This window comes from Lethenteron reissneri, chromosome 20 (assembly GCF_015708825.2).
Source record: "Lethenteron reissneri isolate LAM-NWPU_2019-01 chromosome 20, ASM1570882v1, whole genome shotgun sequence".
NCBI classification, from domain to species: Eukaryota; Metazoa; Chordata; class Hyperoartia; order Petromyzontiformes; family Petromyzontidae; genus Lethenteron; species Lethenteron reissneri.
In genome coordinates this window covers 6,942,034-6,962,259 of record NC_083798.1, presented here as the reverse complement: position 1 = coordinate 6,962,259, position 20,226 = coordinate 6,942,034, and the positions used below count along the sequence as shown (strand labels likewise).

General features: G+C 47.3%; 1 protein-coding gene across 2 annotated transcripts in view; it reads right to left on the bottom strand.

Annotated features, from left to right (window-relative positions):
* The window catches only part of LOC133344663 (dual specificity calcium/calmodulin-dependent 3',5'-cyclic nucleotide phosphodiesterase 1A-like), a 58,961-nt gene extending 46,296 nt beyond the window's left edge, over positions 1-12,665 (bottom strand). For both annotated transcript variants that reach the window (XM_061554706.1, XM_061554707.1), the window contains exon 1: positions 12,428-12,665. In XM_061554706.1, the coding sequence (XP_061410690.1) occupies positions 12,428-12,512 (85 nt within the window). In that variant the 5' untranslated portion in view covers positions 12,513-12,665. The remainder of the gene's footprint in view (positions 1-12,427) is intronic.
* Positions 12,666-20,226: the final 7,561 nt, after the last annotated feature.

Genomic DNA, 20,226 nt, shown 5'->3' with positions numbered 1-20,226 from the left:
CGTCTAGGATGAAGCGATGTACTCACTACTTTGCAAGAGTTCCAAATTGACCCCTTTGTATCATGACCATGGCACCAGACAGCTCAAATTGTAAATGGGGAAACAGACAAAGCGGTGAGAAAGAAAACTACGTTTTTGTGTAATTCAATTGTGTCACTGGGTTGTATTCAAGTGCTGTTCCTCTCGTACAAACAGTCTCTTGACTCATCCTGGCAGGAAGGAAGCAGAGTTTATTCAACACGTTTTCTCGGAGGACCTCTGTGCGCTGCCGTGCGAGTGTGTGCGATTGGGCTCGTTGTTTTAAACGCACTCGAACTTGTCAGTCATCTCGGTCAGTTCCCCCATGACAACCGGCGCCGGTGACTTCTCGCCAGCGCGAGACTTCGACAACTTCGCGTTGGCCTAAAAGTGCACCGAGCCTGGCACAAGCACTGCGGTGAGGTCACCGTCACCTATTGGCGAACAGAAGCTGTTCTCCTCTCGTTGCAAAAGCTGATGATGCAACCAAAAATGAGAAGACACAAACAGCTTTTATCTCGCGGCTGCATGTCCCGAGTTCGTCCGACAAGAGCCCTAAGCGTCATTTAATTAAATTTCGATTTAAAGCTTTCGTGACTGCAGGGATTCATCTTCTTGGTTCTTTCGGTAAAGTCACGTAGAAGGGAAGTAATAAAATAATAAAAATAAAACACAATAAAATAATTCTCACGACGTTTTGGCCACGACGCAAGCAGCCGTCCTCAGGTGAAAACCAGGTCCGTCGAGGAGACAGCGTCTGAGGACGGCTGCTTGCGTAGTGGCCGAAACGTCATGAGAATTATTTTATTGTGTTTTATTTTTATTATTTTATTACTTCCCTTCTACGTGACTTTACCGAAAGAACCAAGAAGGGGTCATTTAATTAATTATAGATTTGAAGTTTTCGTGACTGCAAGGGTCCATACTCTTTTGTTTTTTGGTAAAGTCACGGAGGTAAAAAAAAAGAAAATAAATATATTAAATCAGGGCGTTTCGGAGGCAACACAAGCTTCCGTCTTCAGGTAGAATCGTCACAACAAAATTACTGTATCAAGTGAAGAGAGCTCGAAGAGACACGAGATTACATACAGGTCATTTAATTACCGAAAAGACTTCATTATTACCGTCTGACGTCCCTTTAGAGCCCACGAGCGGTGCCACTGGACTGACGTAGTATTGGAAAGATGCATGGGAGTGATCTCGTTCTATAGGAATGTTGAAATTCTGACAGCGAAGATCGCGCTGCCCTAGGTTTACGTTGTATGTGCAAAGGTAAGTGGTTTATTACTTGGATCGGGTCTTTCTGTGGTATTCACTCTCGGCTCACCGCCATATATTGCTTACACCGCTGTATTTACCAGGAGCCTTCCGTGTGTATGGTTACTTTGACCTGGACAAACACACTGCAGCTCCAATCCTTACCATTGCTGCCCATCCTGCTTTGCATGTGACTTACATCGACTTAAAGGTTAAGGGTTTTATTTGTTGAAATTAGACAAACCGCTGCATTGGCCAGAAACCTTAAAGTTGTTATTTTAAACTTGATTTGGCGCTTGTTATTTTACTTTGATCTGGACGCCCGACTGCTTAAAGAATGTGTTTTGCACAAACCCACCCCGACAGTTTGAAGGTCGATGACCCGCTCATATTGATACAACCCAAAAGCAAAACAATTTACGACAAGCTTTGTTTGTATGAATTATAGCCCAAATAAGGTCGCAACGGTCTTTGTTTTACCTGATTCCAGGTGGCAACAGTGGGGGATTGAACGAGACGACGTTGATAAGAAAACACAAAAATAAAGATCCCCCGTATCGCCTTTAATGGATTATAGGGGCAAGTGTTGTTAGCGAGCAGCAACTATGAAGGCTGACACGGCGCACTAAGGAGTGGGTGGCCAGCAATACGCCCGACCGCCTTTGTCTCTCCATTATCGATGTTTACACACCGCACCATGTACTTATTTGAGGCTGAGTCGACCTAGGGGAGGCCCAGAACCGGTTCAGATAAACGTCACTGGTGTTAACTGTGAGCAAGAATCGAACTCGGCTCGCCGGGTTCTTAGCGCTGCGCGCTAACCGCTACACTACCGCTCCCCACAACAACAAAAACACACACACACACCCACACACGTGAAGCCACCTGCTATTGGCAACCAAACCTCAAAAACAGGTCGCAGCCCAACAAGGCGCTCTCTAGACGAGCTCAGCACAATTATCAAATCAGTGCTTGGCCCGGCCGTTGTAAATCGTTGACGGGTTGAACACATTTAAACGCGCAAGGAGGAGGAGGAGGCTTCCTCGCATTCATGAAATGTGTCAAGATCATAAAGCTGAAGCTTTATAGCACAGCCGACCTTGATTGGAACGTTCTACATTTGAAGCTTTCGTGACTGCAAGGATTCATACTGTTAGGTTTTTTCGGTAAAGTCACGTGGGTAAAAAATTTAATTAAAAGTTAATAAAAGTAATCATGGAAATAAAATAATGAATCACGACGTTTCGGAGGCAACACAAGTCTCCGTCATCAGGTGGGACCCGTCACAGCTAAAATTACTGCATCAAGTGAGGAAAATTCCAAAAGACCAGCCCTTGGAAAGGTCTAACGCGTTTGGCATCAGAGTGGAGAGTGCCAATGCCCTATTATCTGCCGTCACTTCCGAGCGCATTATCGACAAATGTGTTATTGTCTACTAAGCGGCTCTAAACTAGAATGTAAATGCACAGGTGACCACAGATGGGGCTGCGACAATTGTACTATGGATTGTACCGGAGTGACATCCTGGCAAGGAGATTGGTTGTTTTTCTTCTTACGTAATTTTCGGCTCTAAAAACGTCTCAAATCATAAAACCGATACAAACTCTTTGGTTCTTTCGGTAAAGCCACGTAGGTATAAAATAAAATAAACCACGAAGTTTCGGGCGCAACACAAGCAACGCCCGAAACGTCGTGATTTATTTTATTTTCTACCTACGTGACTTTACCGAAAGAACCAAAGAGTATGGATTCCTGCAGTCACGAAAGGTTCAAATCAAGATTAAACCAATACAAGCTATAGATACAGAATATTTGTCGAGAGGTTGACACACACACTCGGAATATGGTCTATGAGTACAATGCCTTAAATGTTCGCAGGTGCATTGTGTGTGTGTAGATTATAATATTCAGCTATTTGTAAATCCACTGATTGATGAAAGCCTCCCCATACTGTATCAATCATTGGGGTTATTTGACCGATGTTGGTGACGTTGTTCTTCTTGGTTCTTTCGGTAAAGTCACGTAGAAAGAACCAAGAAGATGAATCCCTGCAATCACGAAAGCTTTAAAGAGAAATTGGTGACGTTGGTTTAGTTGGGCCCGGATTGGTTCAGATGTCACTCGCCAACGATATGAACCGTCTGGAAAGTACTCAGATCACACACCAGGTTCAGACCACGAATCAATCTGCCACCCCCCCCCCTCCCCAAAGCTGCGTTGTATGTAGCCTTACCTGGCTCTCGCAAACAACACTTGTTTTCCTCCACCAGTCTACGTAGCTATACGGCCGATATCAGCGTCTGTATATATGTGTTGGGCATACAAATCACATTTGTTCCAATATCAAATAACACCACGAAGTGTGTTCCCACTCGCAGGGGGGTCTCACCTCGCCGAAGAGCCGGGTCTTAGTGCACACACGTGTAACGACTGGGCATTCTTTTCAAGCTCGAGCAAAGCAAACATTAGAAGGCTCTGCTCGTGCGGGGCTCAGCTGGGGGTGCCTTGGAGCAAAAGGTGAGCGGGCAACGATCCTCGTTTGCAGACTCGTGCGCTGGCAAGAACATCTGCTGCAAATGTAACGTCATGTACAGCCCATTATGAATTCACTTCTGGATCAAAGACCCCCACGCCCTGATGCAATGTGTCAGAAAAGTCTATTGGTTTGGCCATGTTTGTTTGTTGTAGTTCAGAGTTAGACTGATGGCCTTAATCTAAGTTGTCTTGTGGTTGTTGTTGTTGTTGTTTGACTTGCATCCCACTGGGATTTTTGCACACAACGGTGTTTTTTCTGCAATATTCTGCGGTCTTTTCTTGGATTTTCTGTTTACACTTTAAAATGTTTTCTTGTTCATGTTTTTGTTTGTTGTTTGTTGCGGTTGCACCCGATTCAGGAGCCGAATGGCTCACAGGGCTATACCTAATAAATGAACTTGATGTTTCACCATATTTCACCACGCTTGTGATTGCTGGCTGGTGATAGCGGGAGGGCGGAGGCGGAATAGATAATTATCTCTCCGCCACTGATGTTAACCACCGCGGCTGCAAATGTTTCACTCAGGATTCATAACGCGGCGCACGCCAGCCACTGCTCCGGCACTCCCAACTCGGCATACGGGACGTGCCTTACCCACACACCGCGGATATTGAGTGCACAATCGTTGTCACTGTGAATTCAGAGCGTTCAGCGTTTGCCCAGATACATCGACTCAGTTGAGTCGGCAAGTGATATCTGAACTCCGACCGGACACCACACTTCCCCCTCACCCTTCACCAAACCACACTGACCAGAATGGTGAAGTATGGTCAAACGACTGCTGTAACATGATGCCGAGTAAAGTTGGTCTCGTTGCCCCGGTTCGTGTGAAACTACCACATCGGGTGCTCTCACCACGAAACAATGCTTCTATTCATTTCACCTGGCAGCGACTATAATACGTTGTGTTTTCCCCCCACCCACCCACGCATCCCCCTCTCGTTCCAGAATACACAACTGACATGAAAATAACTATTGCTGCCATTCCTACAATAATGTGATAGCACTGACAGAGCAATTGGACCCCTTGCGCTGACCCTACCCATCATTTCACGTCATCTGGTGGAATTATCCTTTTTTGTTTTCACTCAAACACCACCTACACCCCTTCCCCCCCCCCACCCTGGTCACGCAATCCTGGAAAACAAACGCCAGAAATCGTTGCTTCGCGGCCTAAAATTGGCGGGCCACGGCGCAGCTGTAGTCACCGGTCAGTGTCCCATGGGTCGCGGCTCCCGCTTGTAAAGTCGGCAAGAGTTGACGATCACGCCAATTGTGGTGACACTCTCGCACCTGCTGGATTGGGAAGCCACTGGAGCTCGTCATTAGGTAGCCACTGAAACATTGCACTTTTAAATCTAGATTAAAAACTCGCTGTTTTTGAACTGCTTTTTTGTGTTTAGATTGATGTCCTCCCCCCCCCGCACCACCGATCAGCGCAGTTGGCTACGTATGGTGCGAAAGAGGTTTGACGTAGATGCGTACATTGATTTGCAAATTGGCCAGGAAATTGCAGTAAAGCAAGCGGGTTCATACACCCATCCGTGCGTACTTTTGCATCCATACATCCCCTCGTGTGTATGTGTGTGCGTGTTGTTCACGTGTTACTCTAGCTTCCTCCTCGTGAGTGAATGGAGAAAATAAGTCTCGATGAGCAGTTGACTTAGCGTACGACTTCATAGACAGGGCCACGTGCAGTTAGCGGTTCTCTTCAAGGTGATCAGATGTGGGGAGTGATGTCATCTTAGCAGTAGCCTCTTGCCTGGTGACCTCAATCCCATCTGCCAACTATGATCTGCGTCTCTCCTCTATTGTTTTTATTTCCGCAGCCACCATCTGTTCCACCCTCCATCCCCCACTACGTTCATGGGCTGTCACCCCCCTCCATCCCCAAATAAAACCCTGCATGCACGGACAAATATCCCCCGTATAGCCTTAATAGACTGATGGTGCAAGTGTTGTTAGCGAGCACCTATGAAGGCCAACACAGCACTCGAGGGAGTGGGTGGCCAGCGCCACACTCGGCCAGCCTTAGTTTCCCCAATGCTGATATTTACACACTGCATCAGGTACTCACTTAAGGCTGCGCAGGAGTCTAACTCGGGTGGCCGTGTTCGTAGCGCAGTCCGCTAACCACCGTGTGCCCCCGCTCCTCATGCACAGCACACACACGCGTGTCCACACGGGGTTGGATGCGCACGCCACAAGAGTCGCTCCCACCGAGCGAGCAAACAGCTACGTGCAGCGCTCTTTCCCTGCTGCCTTGCGTCTCGCTCCCCCGTGGAAGAGGCAGAGAAAGCTATGAATCCAATCGGTGAATAACGAGATGCGTTGTGTGTGCGGTTTACTCGATTTGCCTCCCCACCACCACCTCCCAACTTTAGTCGCACTGTTGTACGCAAGGAATTGTACGTGGAATAAGGGCAAAGCGATCGCCAAATTAGAAAACGAACTGGCGGAATGAATAGCCGCGGTATTCACGCTGTTGACAGTGCTTCTGTGGCGGGGTCGGATCTGAGACTGGGGCGGTGGGGGGGGGCAGGTGGGAGAGAGGCATGTGACCCGCCTGACTTTGCTGCCAGTGTGCCGAGATCTCGACATTTCCACGTCGCGCCAGGACAATGCCCGCGCGAAGCAACAACGAAACCCGTCGCCATGGCACGGATGAGCGTTCAGCAATAACAAGCAATTATTCAATTAGACATCGGATGATACGTTAAGTAAACATAGCATCGTAAAATAAAATGCTCACTTCATTACCAGGCACTCGTATTTCACATCCTCAGCAACGACTACAGGCACTCGTATTTCACATCCTCAGCAACTACTAACAAGGGCACGTGACACAGCGCTAACACGTCGAGGTGTTCACAAACGTGCACATCGTGCGCGCGATGGGTGGCGAGGAAGTTGTTTTAAACAAAAAATGTGGCTCCACAGGGTGTGCAAAAAATTAACCCGTAAAAACAAAGTTTTTCACTATAAATCCTTTATATGCGTGGCGGCTAGAGTCCTCTCGTCCTTTGGCTTGAGATGGCTGCCACCTATGGGTCAGATGATTGCCTGCCACCATTAAGCAATTGGTAATTAAATATAATTTATTTTTTCCAAAAAAGTGTAAAATTTTGGAATTTTTTTCACGAAAATAAATTGTCACGCACAACGAGTCTGTGTGCAAAATGTCAGCTCGATTGGATCACGGGGAGTGGGTTAAAAAGCGACCGAAAGATTTGCACGGTCGTAAGCGCGCAAGCAAGCAAGCAAGTGAACTTAATATAAAGGATTTAAAAAAAATTAACCCGTAAAAACAAAGTTTTTCACTATAAATCCTTTATATGCGTGGCATCGGTTTTATTTTATTATTCATTTCTGTTTTTCTTGAGTAAGAGTTTCATTTTTATCACATTGGTATTTTAAATTAAATATGAATTTATTTTTTTCCTAAAAAGTGGAAAATTTTGGGAAAAAATGTTCACGAAAATAAATTGTCACGCACAACGAGTCTGTGTGCAAAATGTCAGCTCGATTGGATCACGGGAAGTGGGTTAAAAAACGACCGAAATATTTGCATGGTCGTAAGCAAGCAAGCAAGCACGCAAGTGAACTTAATATAAAGGATTTAAAAAGTGATTGCTATTTTGTGTCGAATATTCTCTCGCGTTCGTCTACACGATCAGCGCATAAATAATCTAAATAATCATCCACATTTAACAGTATACATCCGCCACGCTTTTGTATATTGTTAAATGTGGATGATTATTTAAATAATAAAAAAACGTGCACATATTTGATGGGTCAAAATGTGCTATGCTTTGAGTATCTCTGACACCAAGACGGTGTGTGTAGCGGTTTGTGGTTGTACTGGAGATATGCATACGAATACAAATGTATGTTTATATATAACCACACATATATACGTGAGAATGTAAAAGTGACCGAGTGGCTCAAGGAACTGCGCCACTGAGATCCTGCGTTCGAATCAGGCCGATAGCCACGTGTTGTTTCACTGATTTTTCAGGCGCAGTGAATGAATTGTCTCAACCTGGTCACACCAATGACTGCCCCCCCCCCCCCGACCAAATAAAAGTTCACGTTTGTTTTATTTTGAAGTCTGCCGAGTTTTGGCCTAGATATGTAAGGGCGAGTAGTTGTACATACGCGAGGCTATAATATGGCTTAGAGAGGCCTCACAAAGTGATTCAGAAGTAGTTTTCTCACTGCACTCGATAACATTCAACATAAAGCAGTCCGGTTGATTGATTATCCCGCACTTACTCATTCACTCCAGTCACTCGCCCATCGGCGGTCAGTCGCCCCAGTATCACTCATATCGCTACCACCATGGTGACAGTCCACGTAAACTCGTTCATTCAGAGCAAACGCAGCGTGAGCTCTCCGCTCCAAATCGGCTGCATCGTCACGTTCTTTCAGAATCCCATCGCCCCCCCCCCCGACCAACCCGAGTGTCTCTCTCCCCCCTCTTATTCTTTTCAGGCTAATTATTTCCAGAAAAATGCAGGCGAAAACGTTCGTCACCCACCGAATTAAAAGCCGGCGGGACTCTACAATTGGTTAATCAATTTTGATTATTCAAATTATTCAAGCGATTATTTTGATTACTTCTAAAGCGCGTGTCGTAGGCCTGCGCGTGCGCAAAACGTGTGCATTCCACTACCGTGCTGGCCATGGTGCTGAAAGCAATGCAGCAAGAGGGCCCTGCTGAGCCGGGAAGGGTGCAGGATCGGTTCGGATGTCACGCGGCACTCACGTTTGATCCTGGCCGGCAATCGAACTCATGTCGACGGGTTCTAAAACTATTGCGCAACCGCTACACCGACGGCGTAGTACAGTCCAGTATATATATATGCTGCACTTAATATCAGCCTATGCGTGTGCAGCATTAGGAAGGCACAAATTACATTTGTAATTCTTATTAATACTCCCATTCTGCGTAAGTGCTTTTAGTGAACGCCTGTTAAGGGGTAAAGGTTGCCAGCGCTGAGCGCTTTACATTGCCCGGCCGCCTTTGTCTCAACATTGTTGAGACTTAATGAGTACTCGTTAAGGGCCAATTCGTTCAAGAATAGAGGAAAGGATCGGGCCAGATTACAGACACCAAATGTCACAAAATTTCGTACACGAATTGTAGTAGAATCGATGTCGTGGTTACATACGACGCGACTGCATACGGATTACAAAGACAAAGGGCCTCGCTGTAGCCTTGATCCAGAGTGTTGGTGCCAGGACTTTTAGCGAGCACCTATTTAGGCCGCACACAGGGGTGGTGTGGGGCCAGGACCAGGCCCAGTGCTGACGTTCACACACAGTACAAGGTACTAGCTTAAGGCCGAGTCTACTCAGCGGAGGCCCAGGAAAAGCTTTTATTCTTGCCACTGGTGTTAGCCACGCCTGGGAATCGAGCCCAGGTCAGGTTCGTAGCGCGGTGCGTTAATCACTACGCCACCGCTCCCCTACACACACACACACACACGACCACATATACACACACTGGGTATCTGAATGAATCCATTTATATCTGGCTCATGAACGTCGTTCATAGGGGGTGGGGGGGGGATTGAAACCATGATGCAACTGACATGTTGTATATGTTTAATGGCGTCTCTGCTTTCGCAACAACTCTCAGACGCGTATTGAAAATGATGCAAACCTCGTTTAAAGAACAGGAGGCCAATTGTGCATTAGCGTGAGACGCGTGTGCTGCTATGATGCACCACGTAAGGCCTCCTTTGCGTTTAACGTCTACGTTCAACGTTCATTAAATCCCCTCCCCCACATTAGTTGAACCAACGGTTTTGTTTTGATATGTTTTTTGTTGTTGTTTGTGCATCATCAAAGTACGAGGTCCTTCCAGCCCGACAGCACTCTTACGTGTGCCAGCTTATCGTATCTACGATAGATTGTGTGTGTGTGTGTGGGAGGGGGGGGGGTGAAGATGTCTCAAAAGATTCGAACCTATTAATTCCACCTCATTTGATGCAGTTGTTAAAGCACAGCTTACCCCACCCCACCACCACCAAAACACTCCGCCGTCCAACTGCGTTCCCCTGCATCTTACTGCCCTCCTATCCCCACGGCTTACCTCTATAGCAACAACCCCAACAACTGTGCGTGCGAGTGTGCGTGGGTGTGAGTGTCCAGGGATGGGTGTGGAAAGTGGGGGGGGGGGGGGGGGAGGTGGGGTGTTCGGAGGAAGAAGGCATGGCCCGTTTGGGAATACGTGAGGTGGGGTGGAGTTGATGGATAAAGCACGGCTGTGGTGCTCGTGGTTGGTGGTGGTGGTGATGATGATGAAGTGGGAGCACAATTAAGGTGACGGCTGGTTTATTAAGACTACCGAGCCAGCTGGTCACCTCTCATGCCTCCCCCAAATCCACACGGCCTCGACATAACCCACCCCACCACACGCCACTCCCTTAATCCCTTACCCCCCCCCACACACACACACCTACGCGTAGCACAACCGCTCCAACCACCGCCCGCTGCCCCCCCAAACCGCAGAGCCTTAAAGCCCCTCCGGTGGAATGTTGGTTGTGTTTGCTTCGAACACGCAGCGCTGCCCTCTGCGCGTCGACGCATGAGCATTGCAACGTGGAAGGTGGCCGGCAAACGAGACAATTGCGTGCCACAGGTTGTTGCTGCAGAACGTAAAGGCCCCGCTCTGAGCAAACTAACGTCGATAGCTCAACGGATGCAGGTACATACACTGCGTGCTGAATGAGCCCATTCCGTTTCTTTTTGTCGCACAGTGCCCAAGGCCATTGCACCGTGTGCGGCCGCGTGGAACATTCATCTGCAATCGGCCACGCGCGTTATGTAAAAAAAAAAAGCAGCAGCACACTTATGCGTGCGTGCGCGCGCATGTGTGCGACTAATCAGCCGCGGAACAGGAACCATTGCACGGCATGAAGAGCGTTGCGAAAAATCCGCGCGGTCGTTCTGCAAAACGTCGTTTTTCCCGATGCACGCTTTGCGCCGGGCGCCACTCGGCAGCTGCACCGGTCGAGTCGGCAATTCCGCGTGCTCCTACAAGTACGTCCCTCCCTCCCCCCCCCCTCGTTCATCACGGAGGGTAAAAACAGGACGCAAGACGCATGCAGAAGCTTTACAGAAAAAACATGAACACACAATTATAACGACAACCCCTCCTCTGCCCGGCCGCCCACTCTCTCTCGTCTGCTAGCCGTGTCCTTCCTCAAAGACGTCGGCGACCGTGGTCTTTCTTCCGTTGAACCCTGCCCGTGCTGTCTACTCGGTCAACTCCGCATTAGGGTCTCCCACAGTTGCACCGATTGTTCAACTTGCGCACGGTGAACTTAATTCGCCGTCTTCCCCGACTTTTTGTGCCTCTTAATTTTTCCCAGTAAAAAAAGAAAAAAAAAACATTTATATGACGTCTCTTTATTTCTCATTACATGTCCAAGAAACCTAATTACCCTTTCTCTAATTAGTTTGTTGTAATTGTATGTTATTTGTGTGCCTGATAACTACACCGCTAAATTCTGAAACGTGTATGTATATTCTAACTCTCACTTCTAAAAACAGTCTTAAATTAATTACATTCGTAGTACGTATTCGTAATGTCGTCTGCTCGATGCCATGCAGTGCTGGACGAACACCTCCCCATGCTGGCAGGCACGTCATGTAAACGCCACTCTCAATCACAGGTTGGTAACGAGGTGGAACTCAGGACCGGTTCAGCTATCACTCGCCCAATAACGGTCAGCCGTGACAGGGGATCGAACTGGGATGACCAGGTGCAAAACGCGGCGCTTTAAAATCACAGCCCTGCACCGCACCGCGCCGATTGCATTATGGACTGCGTCCAATCAATCGCCATCGATGCTCGCTATGGAAATGCGAGCCGGCGCTGCTCTCGAGCCGCGTGCAACAGAGCAGCTGTAGGATTCTACACTATGAGACATCTCCTTTACCAGTGGCAAAATATAGTAGTAGGTTTTTACCCTTTAAACTGGTACAAAACTACTGCAGGATTCTAATAAAGCGTAACCACGTGGAAGGCGCTGCCGTGGTCCGAGTGTAAACGCGCGCGCGTGTTGAACACGGGGAACACGAACGTGGCGATGCGATCAGTGAAGGCGCCAACGATGCAAACCGAGCAACGGCGTTTTTGGAGAATGGCACTCAAGCGAGGGGCAACCATTAAAGTCATCAACGTGGGCAACGGCGGTCCAATTAAGCCGCTCGCGCGCACAAAGACACGCGTGGAGGGAGCGATTGCATAATAGTCATCACAGCGGAGGTTGATTACAAATATGTCCTGTACATGGTAAAGTTATCTTGTCAACAATGCACTGCTGTGGGGTTATTTAGCCATACCTCACCATCGCGGTGACTGGTGACGGCGAGGAGTATACACGGCACGACACACAAGTACAATGTAGCAAACGATCAGGCTGCGCTAAATACACATTAAAAGTAACCCCGTTAAAATACGGGTATGTGATCCATACCGTTTTTGCTTAACACGGTCACACATGCAGCGGTCAAATTCAATAGTCCCCTCCGAGTAATATCACTTTTTACCACGCGACGTTCAGTTGCAACAGCGAGACGGTGCAAGACACGGGAAGGTACCTATGATGTACGAGCACCCTCCAATGTTAAAAGTGGCGCTCCTCCGTTTCATAAACTCTCCTTTCTTGGCGCCTTTATCCGTCATGGTGATGATGGTGATGATGGCCGTGACGTTCCGTCGCCGGCGCTCGTGAATGCGATGTCCCGGCGTGAGGCGTCTGCGTCGCGCGGCTCGATCGCGAGTTTGGAGAAACGCGGAGGAAGCGCATGGAAATCCCTGTGCGCGTGTCTCCCTGCGCGTGTCTCCCTGGCGCGTCTCTCCCTGGCGCGTGTCTCTCCCTGGCGCGTGTCTCTCCCTGGCGCGTGTCTCTCCCTGGCGCGTGTCTCTCCCTGGCGCGTGTCTCTCCCTGGCGCGTGTCTCTCCCTGGCGCGTGTCTCTCCCTGGCGCGTGTCTCTCCCTGGCGCGTGTCTCCCTGCGCGTGTCTCCCTGGCGCGTGTCTCCCTGCGCGTGTCTCCCTGCGTGTGTCTCCCTGGCGCGTGTCTCCCTGCGTGTGTCTCCCTGCGCGTGTCTCCCTGGCGCGTGTCTCCCTGGCGCGGCCCCGCGAGTCACAGCGTGCAGAGCGAGCGAGGCGGGCGGGCGGGCGGGCGGGCGAAATCTCACCAGCAACATTGTCCAATAGGGGTGCAGTGAATAACCTCCCCCCCTCCCCGCCACTCCTCCACCTACCTAACTCCCCACTCCCCACCAAACATCCAACCACCACCCCCCACCCAAGCCCCCCAGCCCGCATCTGCCGGCACCCAATCTCCCCAGGTCACACAACTCACCTAGACCACCCCCACCCCCCCAGCATAACCCACCTGCAGCCTCCCAGCACTCATTACTCCCCCACCACCACCACCACCCAACCCCTCCAGCCCACACTACCTCCCACCCATCTCCAACCCCACGCACTCCAGAGCTGTGATGATTTGTCACAAATCACGGCCCATATTAGATTCAAGAAATTATTCTCATTGTTTGTTCGCATCATATTCACAGCCGCATTTGTATAAACAACGATCGCATCGTTCGGCGGAGACGTTGCTGCGTAATCGGGAAAGCGTCGATTGGTCACACGCACGCGAATCGATGCATTGCATCGCGAACCTTAATACCAATTGACACAGGGGAGATGCACTGGCAGCTGCAGTTCCAAACAGCAACGATTTCGTCTCATGACATTACACCGAGAGCGCAATGTGTTTGTAATTGGAGGTGGGGGAAAAAATAATCGACAATTAATCGATGCATGGTGGCGCCCCCATTGACCATTGCTGACTGCAGTGGGCGCGGGGGTGCACAAAAAGGTGGATGGAAAGGGAAGGGGGTAGGTGAATTGGGTGGTTAGTGAGTGCGTCTGTGTGTGTACACGTGTGTGTCTGTGTGTGTACACGTGTGGGTCTGTATGTGTCTGTGTGTGTACACGTGTGTGTCTGTGTGTGTCTGTGTGTGTACACGTGTGTGTCTGTGTGTGTACACGTGTGGGTCTGTGTGTGTCTGTGTGTGTACACGTGTGTGTCTGTGTGTGTCTGTGTGTGTACACGTGTATGTCTGTGTGTGTACACGTGTGTGTCTGTGTGTGTACACGTGTGTGTTTGTGTGTGTGTGGGGGGTAGCGTTTAGCTCCCTGCACTATGAACCCGCCCGCCCGAGTTCGATTCCCGCTCACGGCCGACACAAGTGACGATTATTTGAACCGGTCCCGGGCCTCCCCTAGGTCGACTCAGCCTCAAATTAGTACCTGGTGCAATGCGTAAATATCGCCACTAGAGAGACAAAGGCGGCCGGGCGTGGTGTTGGCCACCCACCACCTCGTGTGCCGTGCCGGCCTTCATAGGTGCTCGCGAACAGCACTTGCCCCAACAGTCTGTTCTAAAGGCTATATGGAGATCATTGTGTTTGTGGGGGGACTGAATCAAATAGGATTCACCCCTAGCAACGCTTGTTCCCAGCACCACGTTTTTTTCCGACGCGTTTTAAATGCGTGTACAAGGTCACGAGAGAAAGAGAAAACTACACACAACATGTTATGCCAAAGAATCTCGATCAATGTCTCGCTGGATCTTTTTCTCTCTCGCTCTTTTTTCTGCCTCTCTCTTTGTGCTCAATTTTTTTTTTGACAAGAAAAACATCTATGCCTTATGCATGATAATACCCTGTTGCTTCTCCAAGCGTGCACGTGTAGGCCGCAACACACAGCACGTGCGTAGAGCCATTGTCTGTTCATACGGCAGGATACATTATGGATATTTTGACACAGACAAGAGACAATCAGTGACCTCAAGCAGCCCTCTAATGATTTGAATAGTTTGGAAATTGAAATATTTCGTTTGTAAGTAATTTTATAATAAACGGCACGCCTCTCCATGGAGATTTATCTACCTACGGACATCGTTTAACCTGATTAAAATGTGCCAAATGTTAAAGTTGAGAAATTAACTAATTATCCTTGAGGCAAAACCTTTCTGTGAATCGTAGGTTGACTTCAAGGATAGATTCATAAGAATAATAATCATTTGTAGCCCTTTGTCATGCCATTCCTCGATGAAGTATTCCACGTGCTCTACCGGCAATAGTTTTGTTTTATATACAGTACTTCCCAATTGGTCAAGGTCGGTGTGTGAAGACATATCACACGCCACCGATGTTGACCATGGCCAGGAATCGAACCCAGGAACTAACTACACCGCCACTGTGTATGCCACCAGAATAGCCAGTTTCATAACCAAACTAAAAATAAATATCGTGCTTAAATCTTAAAAATGCAGAGCAGCGTGCAGTCGAAGGCTCGTGTATGGATTTCAGTTTAAAATGTAATTTGAGTTAATGGGAAATCTACGTGCAGATGGGGCACGGGTGACGAGCAGGTAGTCCCACAGGAGCGCAGCGGCAATCCTCGGTGCCGTGCCACTTCCACGTGCCCATAATGAACAGAATAAAATGCCAACCTCTGGTGGCTTGACCCACTTGCGCGGCACATCAAACACGCTCACAACTAGCGAGGCCACTTCACCACCCCTGCTCCACGCGTGCCCAATGGAGACGTTGTTTATCTGTGGTCCGCGTCGTCTTCGGTTAACGTAAGCTGTCTCAAGGTGACCGTCCACGCGAGTTTTTTGCCGCTTGAGAGTAACGCGTTACGGATTTAATTTGAGAGGTGTTTGACGCACCTTCAAAAAGTATTCGCTCGTCGTGGGGTGGTTTAGTTTTGTACCGTTTTGCGAGTGAGTTGGCGAGAACCTTAACAACGTATAACTTGCTATTAAAACGTACAACGTATAAGCTGCTATTCGTACAGCCATGCGCAAAAAATAAATCTCTGCAATGGTTGATCAAAACCTCCAATATTGTCCTCTTTGTTATGCTCTGTTAAGAGCAGACTTCTCGATTCAAGCTCCTTCTATCTTGCCGAAAACTGCACTTTCCTCTTCATGTCGTTTGGCCTTTCCCCAGCATCTTCATACCCGAGTTTCCTTTAGCAAGCCAGCCCCTCTGACATTTGCCCCGTTCAGATCTTCTGTCTTCTCCAAATTGTTCCTATCAGAATTCCTTGCTACTCATTAGTTCAATCTGAAGGGTTTTCTCCAGCCAATTCCATAGCCCGCAATACTCTATTTCATTATATAAAGAACAAATTTAAACAGTAAAATATCAACTTACATTCTTAAAGGTGCTATTCATTTATATTTTATATTTTAATTAACAGCTGCCACTAAAGTAACTCAACATCAGTAAATTGACTTCTAGCTTCTAAAATTTTGGAAGGGCTTTTGAAACAAGACTCGAATGTGCGTATGAAACATTAAAAATACGTCAAACATTAAACATGCATGACTTTCGCAGGTTCCTTTAAAATTAAAGGCATTGCTCTCCTGCACATCCGACATACACTACACACACACATCATCCCAGAATGCGCATCGGTATGAACTAAAATGAGGCGCAATTTGTCAACAATTATTTGGCTGCATTGAAACGGGTAATGAAAATACAAAATTGACATGGCTCACGAATATGCAATCAAAACGCCGCATCACATTTATCTCAACCCCGCCTCGGTATAAATAAAAGAGCCTCTCTCGCAAACAACTCGTGCACACGGAATATATATTTTAAGACGGTTAAACACCCGCACGAAAATATCTTTGTGCAGGGTGTGTCTTGTTAAAGCACAATAAACTAAGATTTGTTTAACAAGCAGAGCTAACGTTTGTATATGGGCATGATTTTAATATGTGTGCATATATATAGATGTGACCAGGTCGCTCAGATGTCTCAGCGTTGAGCTGCCATCACAGAGCTCCTTGTGATACAATTCAGATGTTTCAGCGCTGAGCTTGTCATCACTGAGCGCACGTGCTAGAATTCGAAACGTCGTGACTTTTATTTCATTTTACTTTGATTAATTTTAATGTTTTACCTACGTGACTTTACCGAAAAAACTTAACAATATGCTAGAATTCACGCAGCCACTTGGTGTTGTAAACCAGTTGATGTTTCTCAGCCTGGTCACCAATTACTGAACACACAAAACAAAAATCCACGCCGCAGCATTAATAATTTGCATTTGTGATGGGTTCGGCAAAATGCCAGTTCTAATAATTACAGATGTACTGTGTATAATGGGGTTTAGACTGTCAGGCGATAACCTCACAGCAGAGCGAGTTGCGAAGTGTGCCCCCTACGGTGTACATAATAAAAATAATATGGCGTTGGACAAATTCCATAAATTGCTTCCGCGGGTACATTCTCTGACACACGGGGAAAAAAAATTCACGAGATGTCTCAATGGATTATAATCGGTCGAATGATGAGATGTCAATTGTATCATTGGAATAGACTGGAGGCGTATTTATTAATGTATATTCATTAAAGAAACCTATTAAACGTTTAACATAGCTAGGCAACAACAAACCATAGCACGTGTTACAGACACACCTGGAAACGCACGGTAGCATATACGAATACGAATATTTCTCGGTAAATTATTGAAAGAAGATTGGGATCAAACCGGTGGAATAGCGGAAGCTCTCGAGAGAGAGCAGGATGGAGTGCTTTCAGGAAAGCTCAACGTGACCACGAGGAGCAGCGCAACTTTGCGTGTGAAGACAAGCGGCTTCATTCCCCCGCGCAATGACGTATGCATCCTAAATCCAGACACTCCACCCAATTATTGCCGGAGGATATACTGATTAAAAAATAATCCGAGACAAGATACAATATACGGTAAAGAGTGGGAACTGTCATAAACAATAAGCATGATAGACTATGTGTGATGATGATGACGAATGGACAAACACTATCTACCTCTGCAGGTGCATATCACCTGTTAAGGCTGCAGTGCTGCTCAAAGCACCCACGTGAGTAAGATACCTGTAAGGTAACCACATCGTTTGTGTTTTTTTCTGTTTGCACATAGTCACATAGTCACTTTAACATGTTTTAGTGTTCATGTTTTTTTGTTTGTTGCGGTTGCACCCGATTCAAGAGCCGAATGGCTCACATGGCTATACCAAATAAATGAAACTGGAAAAAAAACTGTTAGTGCTGTGTTTCTTATAGCGCCATAATATTCATGACGTGTTCATGGTGTCCACACAGACACGGTAAAGCGATGATCGCCAATTATTTACGGTCATACTTAAAGTTTACGACAGTTCACCCTATTTGCTGTATCCCTATATATTGTACGGCTAAAATGGGTGGAGCGGTAGCTCGGTTGTTCATCTCTCTATTTCTATGCCATGAACCCGACAACCTGAGTTTGATTCCCGGCCACTGCCAACGTCAGTGTTTCTTGACATCTGAACCGGTCGTGGGCACATTGCCTTCACCCAACCGCACTGATCGCGCCTGGTGCATTCTGGTCCAAATCCTCCGTAACTGACATGGAGTGGAAAAGCCTTCAACGTGCAGTGGACATGACAAAGGGCTAAAAATTGCAATTTTATATTGCAATATTGCACTTTCCTCTTCGTTTCAGTGGACAGAAAGCCCTTTCTCAAAGTCGTTAAGAAACACTTTCCTCTGTATATGTCTTGGCCTTCCCCCAGCATCTCCATACCCGAGCCCCTCTGACAGTTGCCCAATTCCGATCTTCTGCTCGATTCGGGCCTCACCCATGACGTGTGGGTCGTGGGAATTGTCGTAGCATCGCCACCCTGAGGCAGTGCTGGATGTGGGGGTGGGTGGGTGAGGGGGCTGAGCCGGTAGAGTCATCACTCTACCAGAGCCACTGGTCACAGGCTGATCTACAAACATCCCAAGGTGAGTGGGGGAGGGGAAAATCGCCCCATGCACTGCCCACTGGCGGTAGTCGTGACACTGGCAATCGAACTCAGGGAGCTAACAATACACCACCACTCCACCACAATGTTGCGGTATAAACCATTACGTTTCAGATCTGCATTACGTGACTGATCTGCGTAAAATAACGTCCATTATTTACCCAGGAAAGCCTTGATGATTCCAAAAACAACTATTGTATGCACTGTATGTATGTTGAACTTATTTCACACCGTACGTAGCGAACCGTGCTAATCGCAGGTGCGCGGGAGGGCCAAACTAAATACAAAAAGCAGTTATAAAGAAATTAGTTTTAAATCTCGATTTTTTTTAAATACATATCTCAAGTGGCTTCCTAATAAATTTGTGGAGGGTTGTGTAAAGGGTGAAAGTGTGATCAAATCCCATTCAAGAGTGTTTGACTTCACGTGGTAGTAACCCAGAGCAGTCGTGAGAAAACGCGTCTCGCATACGAGGGGAGGACGACACCGCACAGAGCTCCAGACACAAGAGATTCCAGACTCCGTCGCTCTGCCGCCATCTCCTGGTCACCTCGACGCCCATGCCCTGCAGCACCCCCCGGCAATTCCCCGTCAGCTTCCTTACCGTGGACCAACCAGGCTCAAACCTACTCGGCCTTGCGAGATCTGACCAGATGGGGTGCATTTAAAAAAAAGAGGCGATTTGGTCAAAAGCAGAACCCCATTGCAGACAACCCCATGGGCCGGGGTGGGGGGGGGAAACTAAAGCGTTTGAAATGTGTGCGTAACTCCTAACAGCGACACACAACGGGCCGATATAGTATAGTCGGCGACAGGGACGAACTGTCTACTCTGTGTAAACCAGCTCACAGGTGGATGTACGGACTATAGGTGAGCGCTGCGAGTACCGGTGTCGCGCGACAGGTGTGAGGGTACTGATGTTAACATACTGGGGTGAGAGTGCTGATGTAGTGATACAGGAATAGGTGCTGGATGTAGGTGAGGATATGTGAAAGGTATAGCGGTGCAGTTTGACTTTTTACGTTCTTGCATATATTATATTTTATTCCTTAATAAGTAGCGACTTTATTTCATAGTTTCATTGTCCGTGTTTTTGCATCGAGTTATTTGTACCGAATTCAGCAGTGGATTGACCAAGGACTGTAAATTAACATTATGATTTACTCTGGAAACCAGCTCTCCCTTGCAAAATACATCTTTATCGATGTGCTCTTAGCTGGTTATACAGTTCATTATCGTTTATTTGTTATCGATAATGCATTGATTATTTATAATGATATTATTGAACATTGGTTTCCATCTAATGCATTAAAAATATTGGATAATGTATTGTGATAATTGACGATAATGATGAGTATTGATGACGATGGATGATTGTGAATTGATTATATTGATGATGATGCTCATTTGCGACAATTAAGAAAGACTTATTTTCGAGGGTGATAATTATCATCCTCAAAATAAAAAATAAAATAATTATTTGAATCATAATGAATCGTTACGATTTCAAAGAACACAGGATGAGATGT